This window comes from Neopsephotus bourkii, unplaced genomic scaffold (genome assembly GCF_033783945.1).
Source record: "Neopsephotus bourkii isolate Nb327-2 ecotype Australia unplaced genomic scaffold, CSIRO-AGI_Nbou_v1 NB_845, whole genome shotgun sequence".
NCBI lineage: Eukaryota > Metazoa > Chordata > Aves > Psittaciformes > Psittacidae > Neopsephotus > Neopsephotus bourkii.
The window spans coordinates 953055-968153 of record NW_026901341.1 but is presented as its reverse complement, the minus strand read 5'-3'; the positions used below and the strand labels follow the sequence as shown (position 1 = coordinate 968153).

At 43.6% G+C, this 15099-nt stretch overlaps 1 protein-coding gene across 7 annotated transcripts in view; it reads left to right on the top strand.

Annotated features, from left to right (window-relative positions):
* The first annotated feature begins 2972 nt into the window (after positions 1–2972).
* Positions 2973–15099, top strand: part of VPS54 (VPS54 subunit of GARP complex) — a 51658-nt gene continuing 39531 nt past the window's right edge. The window contains exons 1-5 of one of the 7 annotated variants that reach the window (XM_061356197.1): positions 2973–3114; positions 3521–3635; positions 13564–13725; positions 14563–14668; positions 14760–14804. In XM_061356197.1, coding sequence (XP_061212181.1) covers positions 13590–13725; positions 14563–14668; positions 14760–14804 — 287 coding nt within the window. In that variant the 5' untranslated portion in view covers positions 2973–3114; positions 3521–3635; positions 13564–13589. Of the gene's footprint in view, positions 3115–3520; positions 3675–4089; positions 4214–13563; positions 13726–14556; positions 14805–15099 lie in introns of those variants that run through there. The other 6 variants (XM_061356192.1, XM_061356193.1, XM_061356194.1 and 3 more) reach the window with 6 other exon arrangements.

Here is a 15099-nt window from a genome sequence, read left to right as displayed (position 1 = left end):
AGCTGTCTAGGAAAGGTACAATGGATGTAAAGAGGGTGCAACAGTGGTGGTGATGATCACTGATGTTAAAGCCAACAGTTATGAAGTAATGGCAATATTCAACTAGTATTTCTTTCTGGTCGTGCCACATTTTCTGCTCTTTAAGCTCATTGTATAAACCTCTTGCTGGGTAAGATGAGATCAGATTTCATTGCAATTTCACATGCAAAGCAGCAAATGGAGCTATTTCAGCTTACACCAGTGTCTCCCAGACCATCACACACACATGTGATCAGCAGTCAGCAGGCCAGGCTGAGTAGCCTTCAGTCTGCATAGGAGCACATTAAGCTGTGCTTTCAATAAGCTTTGCAATGAAAAGCTTGGTGCTGCATGAGCTGCGAGCCACGGGCATTGTAAAAACAGCCAGGGATATTCTGATGCAAAAAGCTTGGGATGCACAGCAGCAGTTTTCCCTCTCCAGTTGTGGTTTTAGGGCGTTAACACGAATCAACAATAGCAACAACAACAAAAACACCCAAACCTCCATCTGGGCATGAAATGACCACTTGCAAACAGGGCTGGAATGTTGTGACTATTGGAAAACAGCTGTCCTCATGCTGTAAATAAAAGGGATTTGAAGGTACTCCCTGTGCCCTCAATAAATGGTGATGTTGCACAACTAGGGCTGCAAGATGTGCAAGCTGAGGCTGTGATTATCTCAGGGAAGTGTCCTGGGCTGGTCTCCCCATGTTCATGCTTTTCCATGTGGGTTGTGGGTGAGTTTTTTTGGCTTTGTAGCATCAGGCCTTCTGGGCCTTGCCGATAGGCAAGTGAGAGGGAAGGAATTGCATGGTTAGGCATCTTAAGATCCCTATTTGTGCCCCATGCCATTACTCAATATTTCACACTCTTGAAACGTGGGGCCCATTGGTTCACCCAGATGTGTGGCGGCCTGAGAAAGTGAAATTAAGCAGTGAAAGCAGGAAAAAAGCAGCCAGAAATTCCCATTGGCAAATGATAATGAAATCCTCCAACCTACTTCTATGAAGTGTTCCTTTCTGCAGTGTCCTAAGGTCTGCAGAGCTAACATCAGACTTGCGCTCCACAACCCCCCAGGAAGATAACTGTGTTCTGGGTAGGACAGCAGCTCCTACAAATAGCTGTGACTCAAGAGGTTCCATGGTCTGGGTCCAAAAGCCGTGACAGCCTAGTGCTCGGGTCCATGGGAACGTGAGGTGGGAGAGTGGTCCCACTGGAAATGGCAGCCGAGGTGTGTGATACCAGCAGCAGTACACTGGTGTGACTGCCTGGGTCAGTCTTGCAGCTGGAGGCAAAGCAGTAGCAAAGGAGCCTTGAAGTGACACAGAGGCCACACAGTTTACACTGTGAGCGCAACATCCACGCACCTGAAGCCACAGCCTCTACTGCGGGATGTACAATGGTTTGCTTGCTGATGGGTCTATGCTTTGAATGGGCCAAACCTGGTTATCCCTTGGGATCAACCTTCCACAGGCTGTGGTAAAGATGCTAGTGCATATCTTTAGCCTGATGCAGCCTTTTGGCATGCTGCAAACTGAGTCTGACGGGAGCAATGAAATAGGATACTGCAACCACAGTATGCAGCCTCCTCAAGTCAGTGTCTGGAACAAAGCAAATAATGTCCTTAATGCGGGGCTGTGTGGGGAACAAAGTGTTTCCACAGTTCTCTTGTACTTTCTTCCTGGTATTTGTTTATCTTATGTGTGTAAGCATGTATTTCTTCTGCATCTACAATTCATTCCTTCTCTTGCAAACACCCCAGCCTGCTGCGCTGGCGACTGGCATGGGGTCAGTATAGGTGTCAGCAGCTTGCTGTTGCTATTAGTACATTAGTGACAAGAGACAAACTTAAGACAGGAGCCTGCTGTCTGACAAATGAGTGTCCCAAGCTAAAGGGTGAACATAGGTCAGGTCAGACACATCTCTCAAGGAGGCCATTGTAGAATCCATGTGACTCCCAAGCACCTGATCCCAGTGACAGTCCAAAGTCTGCAAAACAAGTTGTACCCAACAAATGTCTGTCAGCATCAGCTACCGAGGAGCAAAAAGCCATCTCCAGCCCAGCTGGGGTGATACCAGTCTGCCTGGTGTCAGCACAGGGGCAGGCACAGAAATGAGTTAGCAAGATGCAAGCCAGGGTGTGAACCTGTGGATTTCCACATACGTGGCCCATACCCACATACTCATGTGTCTCTGGTCATCAACACCAATGTAATTATTGCTGTTAATTAATCAGAGCCTCCCTGTCTTGTGATACCTTTTGTTGACTAACACAGTGCTATGGCTGAGGATTTAAGAGCACTGAAGGTACAATCAGGTTCTGCTTACTGGGACCTAACTTACCTATTTCAGCATCTTCTGAAGCCTGATGGAGAATTGAGCCTAAAATGTGAGTCTGAATAACAAGTTACCAGCCAGGGACTGCCGAGTACAACCCCTGGTTAGAGTCTCTGAGCAAGACCATGGCCACTTGGCACAACCTCCCCACCACTGCACTCTGCGGTGGCAGCGACCAAAACCCATGGAGGAGCAGCTGCCACCACAGAGCCTGGCTGCTGCGGCCCACTGCTGGCACGGAGGGAGCCCGCAAGGCCTCCACGGCCCTAAGGAGACCCTGCTCCCCCACCGGGGCCATCTGTGGCACCCGTCACACTCTGCTGTGGAAGCACCTCGGCTGTGGGGACCCTCAAATGGTGGTGCTTTGGCCACGGGGCACTTGTGCGGCCTCTCAAATGGCGGCGCCCCGGCCGTGAGGCACAGCGGAGCCCCTCGCCCCCGGAGACGGCGGCGGGCCCCGTCCCCACCTCAACCCTGCAGCTTCCCCGGGACGGGCCCAGCACCAAGACCCACAGCCGCTCCAGCAGAGACGCAACCATCAACCCAGCGCGCCCGGACAGGGGCAGCCCCTTCCGCCGGCCGCGGCGGCGGCTCCTCCCCCGGGCGGCGGGGAGAGGCGGTGCCTCGGCCCCTCCCGCTGCCGCCGCCGCTGCTGCTGTTGCCGTCGCCGCCCGGGCCCTTCCTGCGCCGCCCTGCCCTGCGCGGCGGGGAGCGACGTGTCGCCGCGGAGGCGCCGCGCTAGGCCGCCCGGCGCCGCAGGTAGGCAGCGGGAAGCTGCCCGGCGCTAGGCCGCGGCGCAGGTGCCTTCCCCCGCGGCCGCGGGGCTCTCCCGGGGAGCGGCCGGGAAAGTTGAGTTTCCCCGGGTGCCCTTTGTCTTTGCGGGCCGGGCCCTCCGCGGGGCGAGGGCAGGGGGCGGCCTGGGCCGTGTGGAGGGGAGGAGGGCGTGAGGGAAGCGGCGCCAGCTTCGAGGCTCGGGGGGTGCCGCCCGGTTCTCCCCGAATTCGGGTTGTGTATTTCCATGGTAACCCCCGGTGGGAAGCGGGCGGTGTCTGGAAGCGGTGCCCGTGCCTGGCAGGGAAGCACGGAGCGTGTGTGGCAGTGTCAGTGGTGGGCCGCCCCGAGCACGGCCATCGCGGGCCTCCCTCATGTGGGCTCTCTCACGCAGGTCACCAACACGCCATCCCCAAGCTCTGGGACCACCGGGCAGTTTTCCATAGGATGCGACGGGGAGAGATATGACGACGGCCTCCCTGCGATCCTGCCGGCGTGTTCTCGCTAAGGTGCGGCCGGCTCCTCGTCAGGCACGGCTGTTGTAAGCGGTTGGTGAGGGGAAGTGATGTTTGGAGCAAGTTTTGGGGGTTTTAATCTGTAGTGCTGGCACCTGTGTTAATGGCAACCGGGATGGACTGGGATGTGGAGCGCTAAAGGATTTGTTGGTTCCAAAAGCCGTAGTAGTCACAGTAGTTCCTGGATTTATAGACAAACATAATTTCTTGGCATTCTTTACTGTAATTCTTCAAACACAGTATGTACTATTGAGAGAAATACCCATATGTGTTGGTAAAATACCAACCTCCTGCACTCAACAAAAAAATAACTTTCTCTTTGACTGACCAGTTTTGACCTCAGTGTTGTATTGATTCTCTTTTCTTTCTCTCTTTTTCTTATATTCTTTAAATACTTAGTATTTCTGTTACAGAGCATCATAGAATGGTTTGGATTGGAAAAGTCCTTAAATCATCTAGTTCCAACTCCCCTCCCATGGGCAGCTATACTTCCCACTAGACCAGGTTGCTCAAAGCTTTGTCTAGCCTTTCCTTGTGATCCCAGACGTGTGAAGTGATCCCAAAAGCGTAAAGTACCTATTTATAGTATGTAAAAATATTATTTGACAACAGATTTGCATGTGTGGTGGTTCTGAGAGTTTTCAAGTGCAGGTGTTACACTGACCTTACTGTCTTGCTGTACCCTATCTGATGGAGTCCTGAGGGAGAGGAAGGCCTACAGTCTTCTGCACAGCTGTGGCCCTCTGTAGCCACAGCTGCTCTGCAGGCCTGTAAAAGAATGCTCTTTCTAAAAAACCTGACTGCAGTGCATTAATTGTTGTAGAGGCTGCAGTAATTACTACTTTAGCATGAGAGCCAGCATGACTCTTTGCCAAACTGTGCATAGACAAAAGCTATAGTTCCCTTGAAATCCTCTGGGCAAAGGATGGTGCTTCTGTTGGGTAGGAAAACAATGCCTAAAATGAATTAATTGACAGGAGATCTACAGTTGTCTAAGCCAAAGCTGCTGTGCATCATGTGGGCAGCCTCGCCAGTGAGGTCTGAAGGCTGCACTCTAGGAAGCGGCTCTAACTTTTCCATCCCATTTGACATCCCTGTGCCTTCAGTACTGTCTTCTCTGTAGTAGGAGTCTGGTGCAGGTGTGGAGGAATTTTGCCTCTGTGTTGACAGCACAAACTTCACAGGAGAAGGGGATGTGCATTTCAAAGATTGAATGGGAATATTGTTTGCCCGAGGAGTGTCAGGAGCCATGAGAGAGAGTGAAGAAAGCAGACCACAGACTTGCTCCTTGGCAGTTTGAGCAGGAAGAAGTTGGGAAATGGAATCATGTAGGTATTGTTTCTTCTTTTGGGGCAGCAACTCTGTGTAAAAGCCACTTCTGCTTTTCTTCTTCAGACATCTGGGGAAATGAGGAGCTGAAAGTTTCTTAAGAAGAGGAGTGAAGGGCCACAAACATCTGACCCTCATTCCAGTTGGGAGGCTCAGTTTCCTTTTGGGTTTTTTTTATCTTATTACACTTAATTTCTTATTCATCTTATTTTATGAATGTAGTTTGAAAAAAGAAAGGGTGAGCATATTGCCTTTGTCTTATATTATTAAGTACAAATAAATCTTTACAAGCACATCTGATAATTGTCTTCCCTGTGTTTTTAACTTTTTGCACCCACTTCACCTAGGAACTAGGTTTAAAAAAAAGATCTGAGTAGTCTTTCAAAAGGTAAGGAATCCTTAATGTATTTCCCTCATAGTCAAAAGTGGTGGATTGATTTACTCATCAGATGTTCCAAAATACTCATATTTGGATAGAGAAAAAGCTAGGATATTTCACCTATTAATCTGGTTCTTAAAAAAAGGGAGCCACTTTGGAGGCGTGTGTGTTTAAAGTAGAGTGTTACAGTTGGAGTAGCATGTCTGGTGCTTTGCATTATGACAGTGGGTTCTCATCCGTTTTACACGGTTACAGTAAGCAGTGGTGTAAGATCTTCCTTTTATTTGTTGGCATTCATGGCAGGGGGGTTGGAACTAGATGGTTTTAAGGTCCTTTGCAACCCTTACTATTCTATGAATCTAAATGTAGCATAACCGTACTAGTTTTCATGTTTATAGAAATATTCTTATTGTAAATAGAAACTATTTGAGGGATGGAAAGGAAGTGAGTGCAGGTGTTCAATCTGATCTGCTGTTGGGTTGGTATGAACACCACAGGAACTATCAACAAACATTGGTGGCACTTTCTGTTGCTCACCCAAGGTTAAGTTTGGATGATCTTGTTTGCTGAGTACTTGCCCTACAGAGTGACTTTCTTCTTCCTGCAAGTGGACTGGTATCTGTGTCAAGACCACTCAGTAAGACTTGCTATGAGCTCTGCTGTGCCTGCTTTTGGATAATCCCTACTCTCGGCTTTTTGCATAATGTCAAAAGTATTGCGTAGTTTTATTTGGCTCTTTCATAGCTACTTGCAGTTGTTCAGGGCTTTGGTAAGGCTTTGGAAAGATGTGATTCTCATAAGAAGTCACATTTTTAGAAAATTGGTTTCAGATTAACAAACCAAGCCTAATCCTGCTTAAGGTAGCAAGTGGAGAGCCTGCACAGGGAAACTTAATGTTGGTGCAGATTGCATCAGCTTCTGTCAGACTCCTTTTGTGAAGTCAGGACGTTAGTGTTAGAATTCTTGCTTGGGCTGGTGCGGTTCTTCTACCTTTCCTCGAAATGCCACTGCTCTGTGGTCCCTGCCTTTGACAGACTTCTAGCTTGGAATGCCAGCTGAGGCTCCTTGATCTTTCTTTGAGCTGCATGTACCTCTGAGGAGCTATCCGAGATGCTCATATTTCAGCATTTTCTGAGAGGATAATGCACACTGTAATGATGAGATGCCTGCAAAAAAAGGAGTACAAAGGGATTTCACTCTCATCTTGTGTGATAGTGTGGGCAACTAACCACAAGGCTTTTTCTTTACCCACGTATTTCTATGTTCCTGAGTGATTCTACCACCCCTGGTATGGAAGAGCCTGACACATAATGACCTAAATAGCTGTAGGGAGGTCTGTTTCTTCAGCATAGAAACTGCCTTCCAATTTCAAGTTAGTGTTCAGCATTGGGAAGTTAGGTTTCTGGATGAGAAGTAGTACATTGGGTATATCACAGATGTTTCATTTAATTATTTTGTTCAGTACCTGAATAAAAGTGAAATACTACTTTTAAGATAGTTTGTCTCCAGGGAGATAAATTGCTTTCCAGTTTTTGACAAAATATTTACACTTGTGTATTATTCTAAATAACCTGTGCAGACATGCATTCAAATAACTATGTTATTTAGTGGTGGGGCTTTTGAGATGATTTTTTTCAGGGGATCTTGTATTTAAAGAAGTGAAGCTTAACTAAAGTGGCTTCAGCTGGAGAGGGCAAAAGAAACCGATACAAAATATAAGAACATGAAAGTGAGGTGTTGTTTGACCCTGGCCTTGCAGTCTACCCACAGTGCTTTGCAGTGGAGATGCAGCTGTCCTGTTCTTTCTTTGTATTCAGATCACTTCTTGCCTGTTTCCCTGTTTGGGAGGAACATTTTAAGATGGCATTATGAAAGAGATGATTAAGGGGATGGTGGTGGTGCCATTGCTCTTTAAGCTGTTCAAGTGCTTTTGCTTTTCCACAGTTCCCATTATGCAGTTTGCTGAGAAAGTTGCACAGTCTGGCTCAGCTCAGCACTGTCCAAGGAGCTGCAGAATGGGCAGGATCGTAACAGCACATGTGGCTGAGCAGGGCTGATGAGAAATGCACGTAACTCATAAATAGCTTCCTTGTCAGCCTGCTTTCGTACCAGCAAGGCTAATCTAGAGGGTCATCACTCACGCTGACTCTGCAGAGAAGGCATACCCTCAGTGTGGGAACATGAAGTCTGGGATTCTATTAAAAGATGTGTGGGATGCATTAAAATACGTTAATATAAATATATGAATATAAATATATGTATATTTGTTAGGCTTTCAGAAAGGTTGGACTGACACAGGCTCCTCTCCAAGTTGTGTATGGAGGTTTGTTGGAGAATGCGTCAAATGCAGATGGCTTGCCATAGGGACAAGTCACAGTCCCTCTGACTCTAGCCTTGTTGTCCACCTGACAATCATCTGCTTCTTACTGTAAAGCCCCAGGATGGAAATAGGTGTTCAGAAAGAGCTTGTGTTAGCAGAACAGCTTCCGCAGCCTTAACCTCATTCTCTGAAACCGCTGAAACATTTCTGCTGAAAGCTAACCTTTTTGGCTCTTCCACTGAACGAGGGATGTCCGTCTTGGGGCACAGGGACAAGGGTGGAAATTTCAGCCTGAGGGATTTCAGCTGGCTGAAAGAAATGGAAAGCTTGTGTTAGTCCAGGCTGGTTCACAGTCTTCGAAAGGTGGTGTGTACTTTGCTCATACCATGGTTTCCTTGTTAGAGAGTTAAATCCTGCTGATTTAGCAGAATGAGCTCTATAACAGCGTGGGAAAGCTAACCTTTGAGGACAGAGTAAATATATTAGACCAATAACAGGCATGTTGTTAGTTGTCAAGGTCCTGGAAGGAATCCCGTGTGCATTTTTCTCTTGTAGCTAGATTTCAGGTATCCTTTTCCTTTTAAGTATCCTTGATATTTATCACTTCTAGAAATGGTAAAATATTTTGCTTTAGGGTGATTTGTGGGTGGCTTCTGATGGTTTTGTATTCCAAAGGGTGTTGGGTAACCAGAGCAGTACTTTAAAATGTTTTGATTTCACTCTTGTTGCCAAAGCCATGAAAAGCAGCAGTGATTTTAGCATGCCATTCATATTCATAGAGAAACTTCTTGCCTTACGTTTGAAATGCAGAGGGTACCTCTTGGAAAGTACCTAGTGGTGTCCAAGTGCGGCTTCTTGTGGACAATGTGGAATACTTAATGGAGAACTTGCTCAGTTTTGTGTGGTCAGTGGAGGCACTGGGCTGTCTCCCCTGGATGATTAGCTTTTCTTCTCAGATGTTGCTATTTTTGAAGCCCGAATTGAGTTTGGAGAGCACATTCTATGAATTGTATAAATAGCTGGAGCTAATAAGCAGCATGTTCTTGGGTGTCCCTTGTAATACCAGTTAACTTATCAACACTACCAATTTAAGTTGAAGGTATTACTAGGTTGTAGATTTATTTTCATTTGGGAGGGAGAGCACAGAGAAGGGAGAAATACAGGTTTCTTCAGTACATGGATTGAGACTTCAGGCACCTTGCAGGGGTTGTGCTGGATCGTAAATCCTAATTTGTATTATTATTAATACAAATTACATTTGTATTAATATTTGTATTATTATTAATACAAATTACAGCTTTACAAACCTAAGTGTGTGCACATGAAAATTCCCAATAAAAATTACTAACTCATGGAAAGCTGGTACCTTAAGTAAGAAATAGAAGATTGTTTGACAGTGCTAATGTGAAACTGCCCAGAAATGAGGAAGCAACAAAGTTAATGTCCATGAATAGGTGAGGTTTAGTTTACAGCTTCTCTAATACTGTGTTTATGTAGAGCGAACACTGGATGTTTTGGCAGCAAAGACTTACCATCTGAAAAACAAAGTGTGCAAATGACACTATGGAAAGGCAGTTTCTCAAGAACTTCCTGCTAATCTCAAGACTTACAGAAACAAGCACATGCTCAAGAGTTATAACCATCCTGTGTAATTAATTCTGAGTAATACACTTTGTTGTGTTTTTCTTCTAACTGCTGAAACCTCAGGTGTGAAACTCAAAGAGTCATAGTGTAGTCATCAGAGAATTAGCTTCTTAAAATTTGTGTGATTAATACTTTACTAACTGCACAGATCTTCTACTTTGCTGACTACACAGTATCCAGGCATGTGGTTATTACGTTTGTCTTCCCATTTTACTCCATGCTGTACATTGTACAGCTATGTCATATCACAGTTGCTGAGCATGTTATTGAACAAGGGGATTTTTAAGAGGAAGCTGTAAGATTGAGTATGAAATGTTAATCTTCATGTGTTGGGGCTGTAAAAATACCATAAATACAAATCATCAAAACTGTGTTGTTGCAGTGGTTGTTTTTTTATTTTTTATTTTTTTGTAAAAATATGTTTTAACATTTGACTTAATGTCATTTTTTTAACTAAGGGAAGTAATACAGTGTGCAAAATAAATTTAATATATTGAAGGCATGTTGCAGAGACAGCCATTATCATGTGTTCCAACTTCCATCATTACTCTTGTATCTAACCCCTAAAGGTCTTTTTTATTGTGTTAGTAATACACATTGCTAGATAAAATGCCAGTAAATTATGGTGATTACTGGAGACAACAGAGCTAATCTAACCCAATTTTATCCCTATATAATTTAAATATTGATGTCATTAAGTTACACAGTTGCATATTCTTATTGCTGCGCATATGCTCTTCTAAGTAGGAGGCTCAGGGGACTCACCATTTCATAATTCATTCTGCACAGCTTATGCAGTTAACTACATTTACCTGCATTGCACTTGCATTGAAACTTGACTGAGTGAAAATATTCTGCAGCAGTTTTGCTCTATGTTAACACTGAGTTGTTTTATGGGGTTTTCATGCTCAAATCAGCAGATTTATATATAGTTGCATATTTTAAAATGCTGATTCAGAAGGTTGGTTATTGCTTTGTCTTTAAAACGTTTAGTAGTGTAGCACAAAGAATAGCTGTTCTCTTGGTGAACAAATTAAACTGTTCTTCAGTTGCGTGCAAGGTTAGCATACACAGAAGGGTTCAGGTATAAGACAGGATTTTTGTCTTTGTATAGGCTTGTCACAGATTCCTTTGTAATTTAAATTTAATTCAGATAATATTGTTTAGTTTTCTTTCCCTGAAGTGGTATTTCTTAAGCTAATTTAAGGACTGCAGTTTGAGGAATGCCTGGTTTCGGGCAGTACAGATGGGTTTATTCCTGTGTAAATGTGGCTGTTCAGTCAGGTTAATTATCTATAAGGTTCTGACTTATGAGGCTACTAGAATAGCTGCTAACTATGAATAATTTAGTACAGCATCATATTGCGTGCCACTTAAGAAGGCCTCTGCCTGTGAATCCTTATATCTTGTTGAAATTCACTCAACAGTATGAAGGTTACTGCTTGCACTGATATTTTATTGTGCTCTTTTCGTTCTATTTTAAGATTTGTCTGTACAATGGCAATGTGAATAATTTATGGCAATAAGTAATCTGTGCAAGAGTAGGCATAGTTTGTTTTTGAAAAGCTGAGATACTGAGCTAGTCTTCGGTGTTGTCTTTTATTTTAAATCTTGGACTGGCATAACAGTTAGTTTTCTCCACTGAGATTTATGTAGTTGAGACAATTCGTGTCATAGGATATGCTTCATTATGGGGAAAAATGTGAGGCTTAACGAAAGACTTGCTAGCAAGAGTACGAGATTTCAGTGCTTTCGACAAATTGCCTTAGTTGCTCATACATCTGGCTAGAGCAGGCTGTGTCTCATATTACAGAGGCATTTTCAGGAGAAAAGCTGCAAATGCAGAACTTTGAAGCAGTTCCAAGTGCAGATAAATTTACTGTATGCCTTTAGGAGACCTGCTCATTGTAACTCAGCACTGGCTGTGTTTTTTTAAGAGTGCAATAATGATGGTGTTTTGTCATTAACGTATACTAGATTTTTTTCACAAAAGCACCCCAAAAACGTTAGGGAAAAGCTTCATAAAGAAAGAAGTTGTTTTGGAAGTGTCAAGGGAAGAACATAAGAACATGGACATGCAACAATAGTAGTAGAGCAAAATGTTTCTTTGGAGCTTTTTGGGGAGAGGAACTGGTGCTTTATGATATTTTGGGAAGGTCTGTCAGATGCCTGGAAAGGGTTTTTTCCCTTTCTGACTTCCAGATTTCCATTAGTGCTGCCATTCTTTATCTTGACTAGGAAGTTTTTCTGGTATAAGAAGGAAGGGAATCCCCTTCCAAGAGAACCTGGGAGACGGATTTTGAGTCCTTGTGCAGCATTTCTAGAAAGGGTCCTGCTGCTCTGTTTCTAACTTTAGTTGACTTTCAAAAAGTCACTTTTAAAAGTAACAGTAGAAGCACATTATCCTCCTTGTCTTGCTGTGTTGTCAGATGGAAAGGGAGAGAAGCAAGTGGTACCCAGTGGACGGTGTTTTGGCCAGAATACATGTTCGTTAGTCATTATGGGCCCGTTCATTAGGATGCTCTATTACAGCTGTAGGTATCTTAACTCTTCTCTTGAGTTACTCTGTAGGACACTTGCAGTCTCATTTAGAAAGTAGAACTTTTATTTTTTCTGTTCCAAATGAGATTTGTGGTGCTGTTAGAAGCTGACACGTTGATGTACGCTCATCCTTTGGTGCCCACTTCAGCGATTGAAGATAAAATAGGCCTTTTATCTTTTTGTGCTCCTTCACAGAGTAGTGAGTAATTTAGGTGTCCATTAAGGGTTGATAGTTCAACACTAAGATCTTGCTAGCTGTGTTTAGTTCTCTTTGAAGGTGAGGAATCATATCACTCCCTTTGAATGGGCACTCTTTGAGCTGTACATTATGGGGGTGTTTTAATAAACTCTCAAACCTCTAATAGGTCTGCAGTTTACTACTGACTCAACCCATACTTTGATGGAAATGCAGCTTTGTTTACAGATGGAAAGAACTCATTACATTGTTCAGCCCTGGTGTAAAATTTGTAAGGCTGCTTATTTTCAAACTGGGAGCTTAAAATCCTGAAAGCTGAAAATTAGTGGGATGTTCCTTACTCCAGAGCTTTTTGAATTATTTTTTAATTGTCTACTCCCTGCAAATACTTTTAATGCTGAAATTATAGTTTATTTTACTAGGAAGCCATGAAAAGTTGAATTGTCAATTTTCCTGATTTAGGTGATAAAATATGTATGTGTTGTATGGGTAGTATCTGCTCATGCTTTTCTGGTTTGTCTGAAATCTGATTATTTCAATTACTAGAAATCATGAATAATATATGGTATCTGTGGGTAGCTGTTGCTTGTCAGAACCAGGAATATAGGTTGAATACCTCCTCCTTTGGGGAAAAAAAGCAAACCTCCTGTTGCTGGGGTCCTAATGTTAAGACAGTGCAACAGTGAGGACACAGAATACCCCACCTTCACCCGTTGCCTGTCTCACTGAGGCATGTATCTCACTGTGGTTAAATCTCACTGAGTGTGGCATGTGAGACCTCTCACAGGATGCTCTGCCCATCTCTTCAGTAGAGCAGTTGCAGGAAGCCTCTTTGAGGTGGACATGGGCTTGTGAGCTCCCTCACCTGTGGTCTTTTAATCATGGCCTAAGCCCGTCCTGCAAATGGGTTAGTTTTTCTGAGGTTTTTCTTAGCTGCCAGTAGTTGCTGCTCTGCAAAGCAGTTTTTTGGAGACTGACATCAGTAGTGTCTTTTTCCTTGCCCTGCCTGAGCTGTTGTGGTTGTTGTGGAGTGCAGCCCCGAAGATATCAAAAGCAGGGTGAGAACCAGATGCAAAAGGTGATGTGCTCCCTGCAGTCACTGAGTGTTGTAGGTAGAAAGGCTGTGTGATGTGGAGGGCTCTACATTTGTCTACCTAAACTCTCTGCTACCAGTGAGGCAGTTCTACTGTGAACGTGTGCAGTATGGCTGCAGCAGTTACAGCAGTAGAAAGGAAGAATTGCCTGAAAGTCTTTTTTTTTTAAATGCACAATTTTATTGGTCCTGCATGCAAGAACAAGCTACTGTCCAGACCTTAAAGTGTGGGAGACAACAGGCTGTGAAGTTACATTCTGCTTTTAATTTTCACCTTTAAAATAATCTTTCCCGTTACTGATGAAATGTCAGTGTTGCAGTTAAAAAATGACTGTGCAGCTGGTGGAGTGTCATTGTTTTCATACAGTCTGTAACCACATCTTTATATTAAAGCCTTGATATTTATTGTTTCTTATTTAGCTTTTACCAAGTGGTGATTTTATGCAATGGCATCAAGCCACAGTTCTTCACCAGTGCCTCAGTCAAACAGCAGTGATGCTTTCTTTAAAAAGGAAATGGATGCCACGAAACGCTTTCGACCTGTGCAGTCACTGCCTGATGTGTGTCCCAAGGAACCTACAGGTAATGTTGGTGTGCAGAGAGAGTGAAAATGGAGTTAAACTTGCTAATCCATTGACAGTTGTTCAGTTATTGTGTACCGGGTATAGTGTACTAAGCCATAGTCTCATTTCAGAGTACACTGTAATTCTGCTTTGTACCACCCAGTGTCCCTTTGGAGCAATGGGATAGCTTTCCTCATTTCAGCTTGCTTTCAAATGTCCACATTATACGTGGGATCTTGCTTATGTGATTTCACATTATAGCTATGATCCATACTACATGAAGAAGAGGGTATATTCTGTCAGAGCCTGTAACAGACCTGTCCAGTGTGCTTGGAATCTTGCTGCATTACTTCTGTGAAACAGCCCAGCCCTCTTGCAGTAGGAAGCAAGAGACCAAGCTCTGTCTCTAGCACTGTCGTAATTCTCTAGTGCTATTGTAAAACTAGGTTTTGGTCACAGTTACAGCTGCAGTGCTATGCTAAATCTTGGTTTATAAAAGGATTAGGTGGGGTCTTAAGAATTATGAAGTGTAATGCTAATGAATTTCAACTGTGCTTTGGATTGAGCTCAGATTTTTCAACACATCTTTGTGTTTGGAATTTCTTTCTCTTCAGTAAAAGCTAATGTTGTTGAGCTAAATATATTTAATGAGTATGAATACACCACTGTTCAAAACTTGTGTTGGTTAATCTGATAGAAGAAATGCAAGTTAGTGTTGCAGAAGGAGACTTTTGCATAGCTAATTCCAGTCCACTATGTAATTGTGAAAACATGGTTTGCTTAAGAACCAGACTTTAGCAGTAATACAGTTTTTAGTTTCTTACCTTAACAAACTGTCTTGTCTTTTGTCCTGCAGGCGATCCCCATAATTTATGTGACAGCCCATCTCTAGTTGCGGATCAGCACAGATGGACTATTTATCATTCCAAAGTCAATCTCCCAGCAGCACTAAATGATCCTAGGTTAGCAAAAAGGGAATCTGATTTCTTTACAAAAACATGGGGAGTGGACTTTGTGGACACTGAAGTCACGCCTTCATTCTACCTCCCACAGATCACCAAGGAACATTTTGCATTATACCAACAGGAAATCGCTCCGGTAAGAGCCAAACTTTGATACACACAGCAGTAGGAGAGATTTGAGATCCTTCTTTTAATTAGAGATTGTCCCCGTTAGTGGTCCCTTGCACAGTTAGCTGATAATTAATTTGCTCTTCAGTGCTTGTTGAGTCTTCATTAGGCATTTCTTGTTTTGTAATCTCACTATTAGTAGTGTGGAAAACGCAGTCTAAGCTCTCTCTAGGCTATTTCATGGGTTTTTTCATTTGTATTTCTGAATACTGAGCTCTGCAGCAGTGCTTACAGTCATATTTATTCTTTCTGGTTATTAATCC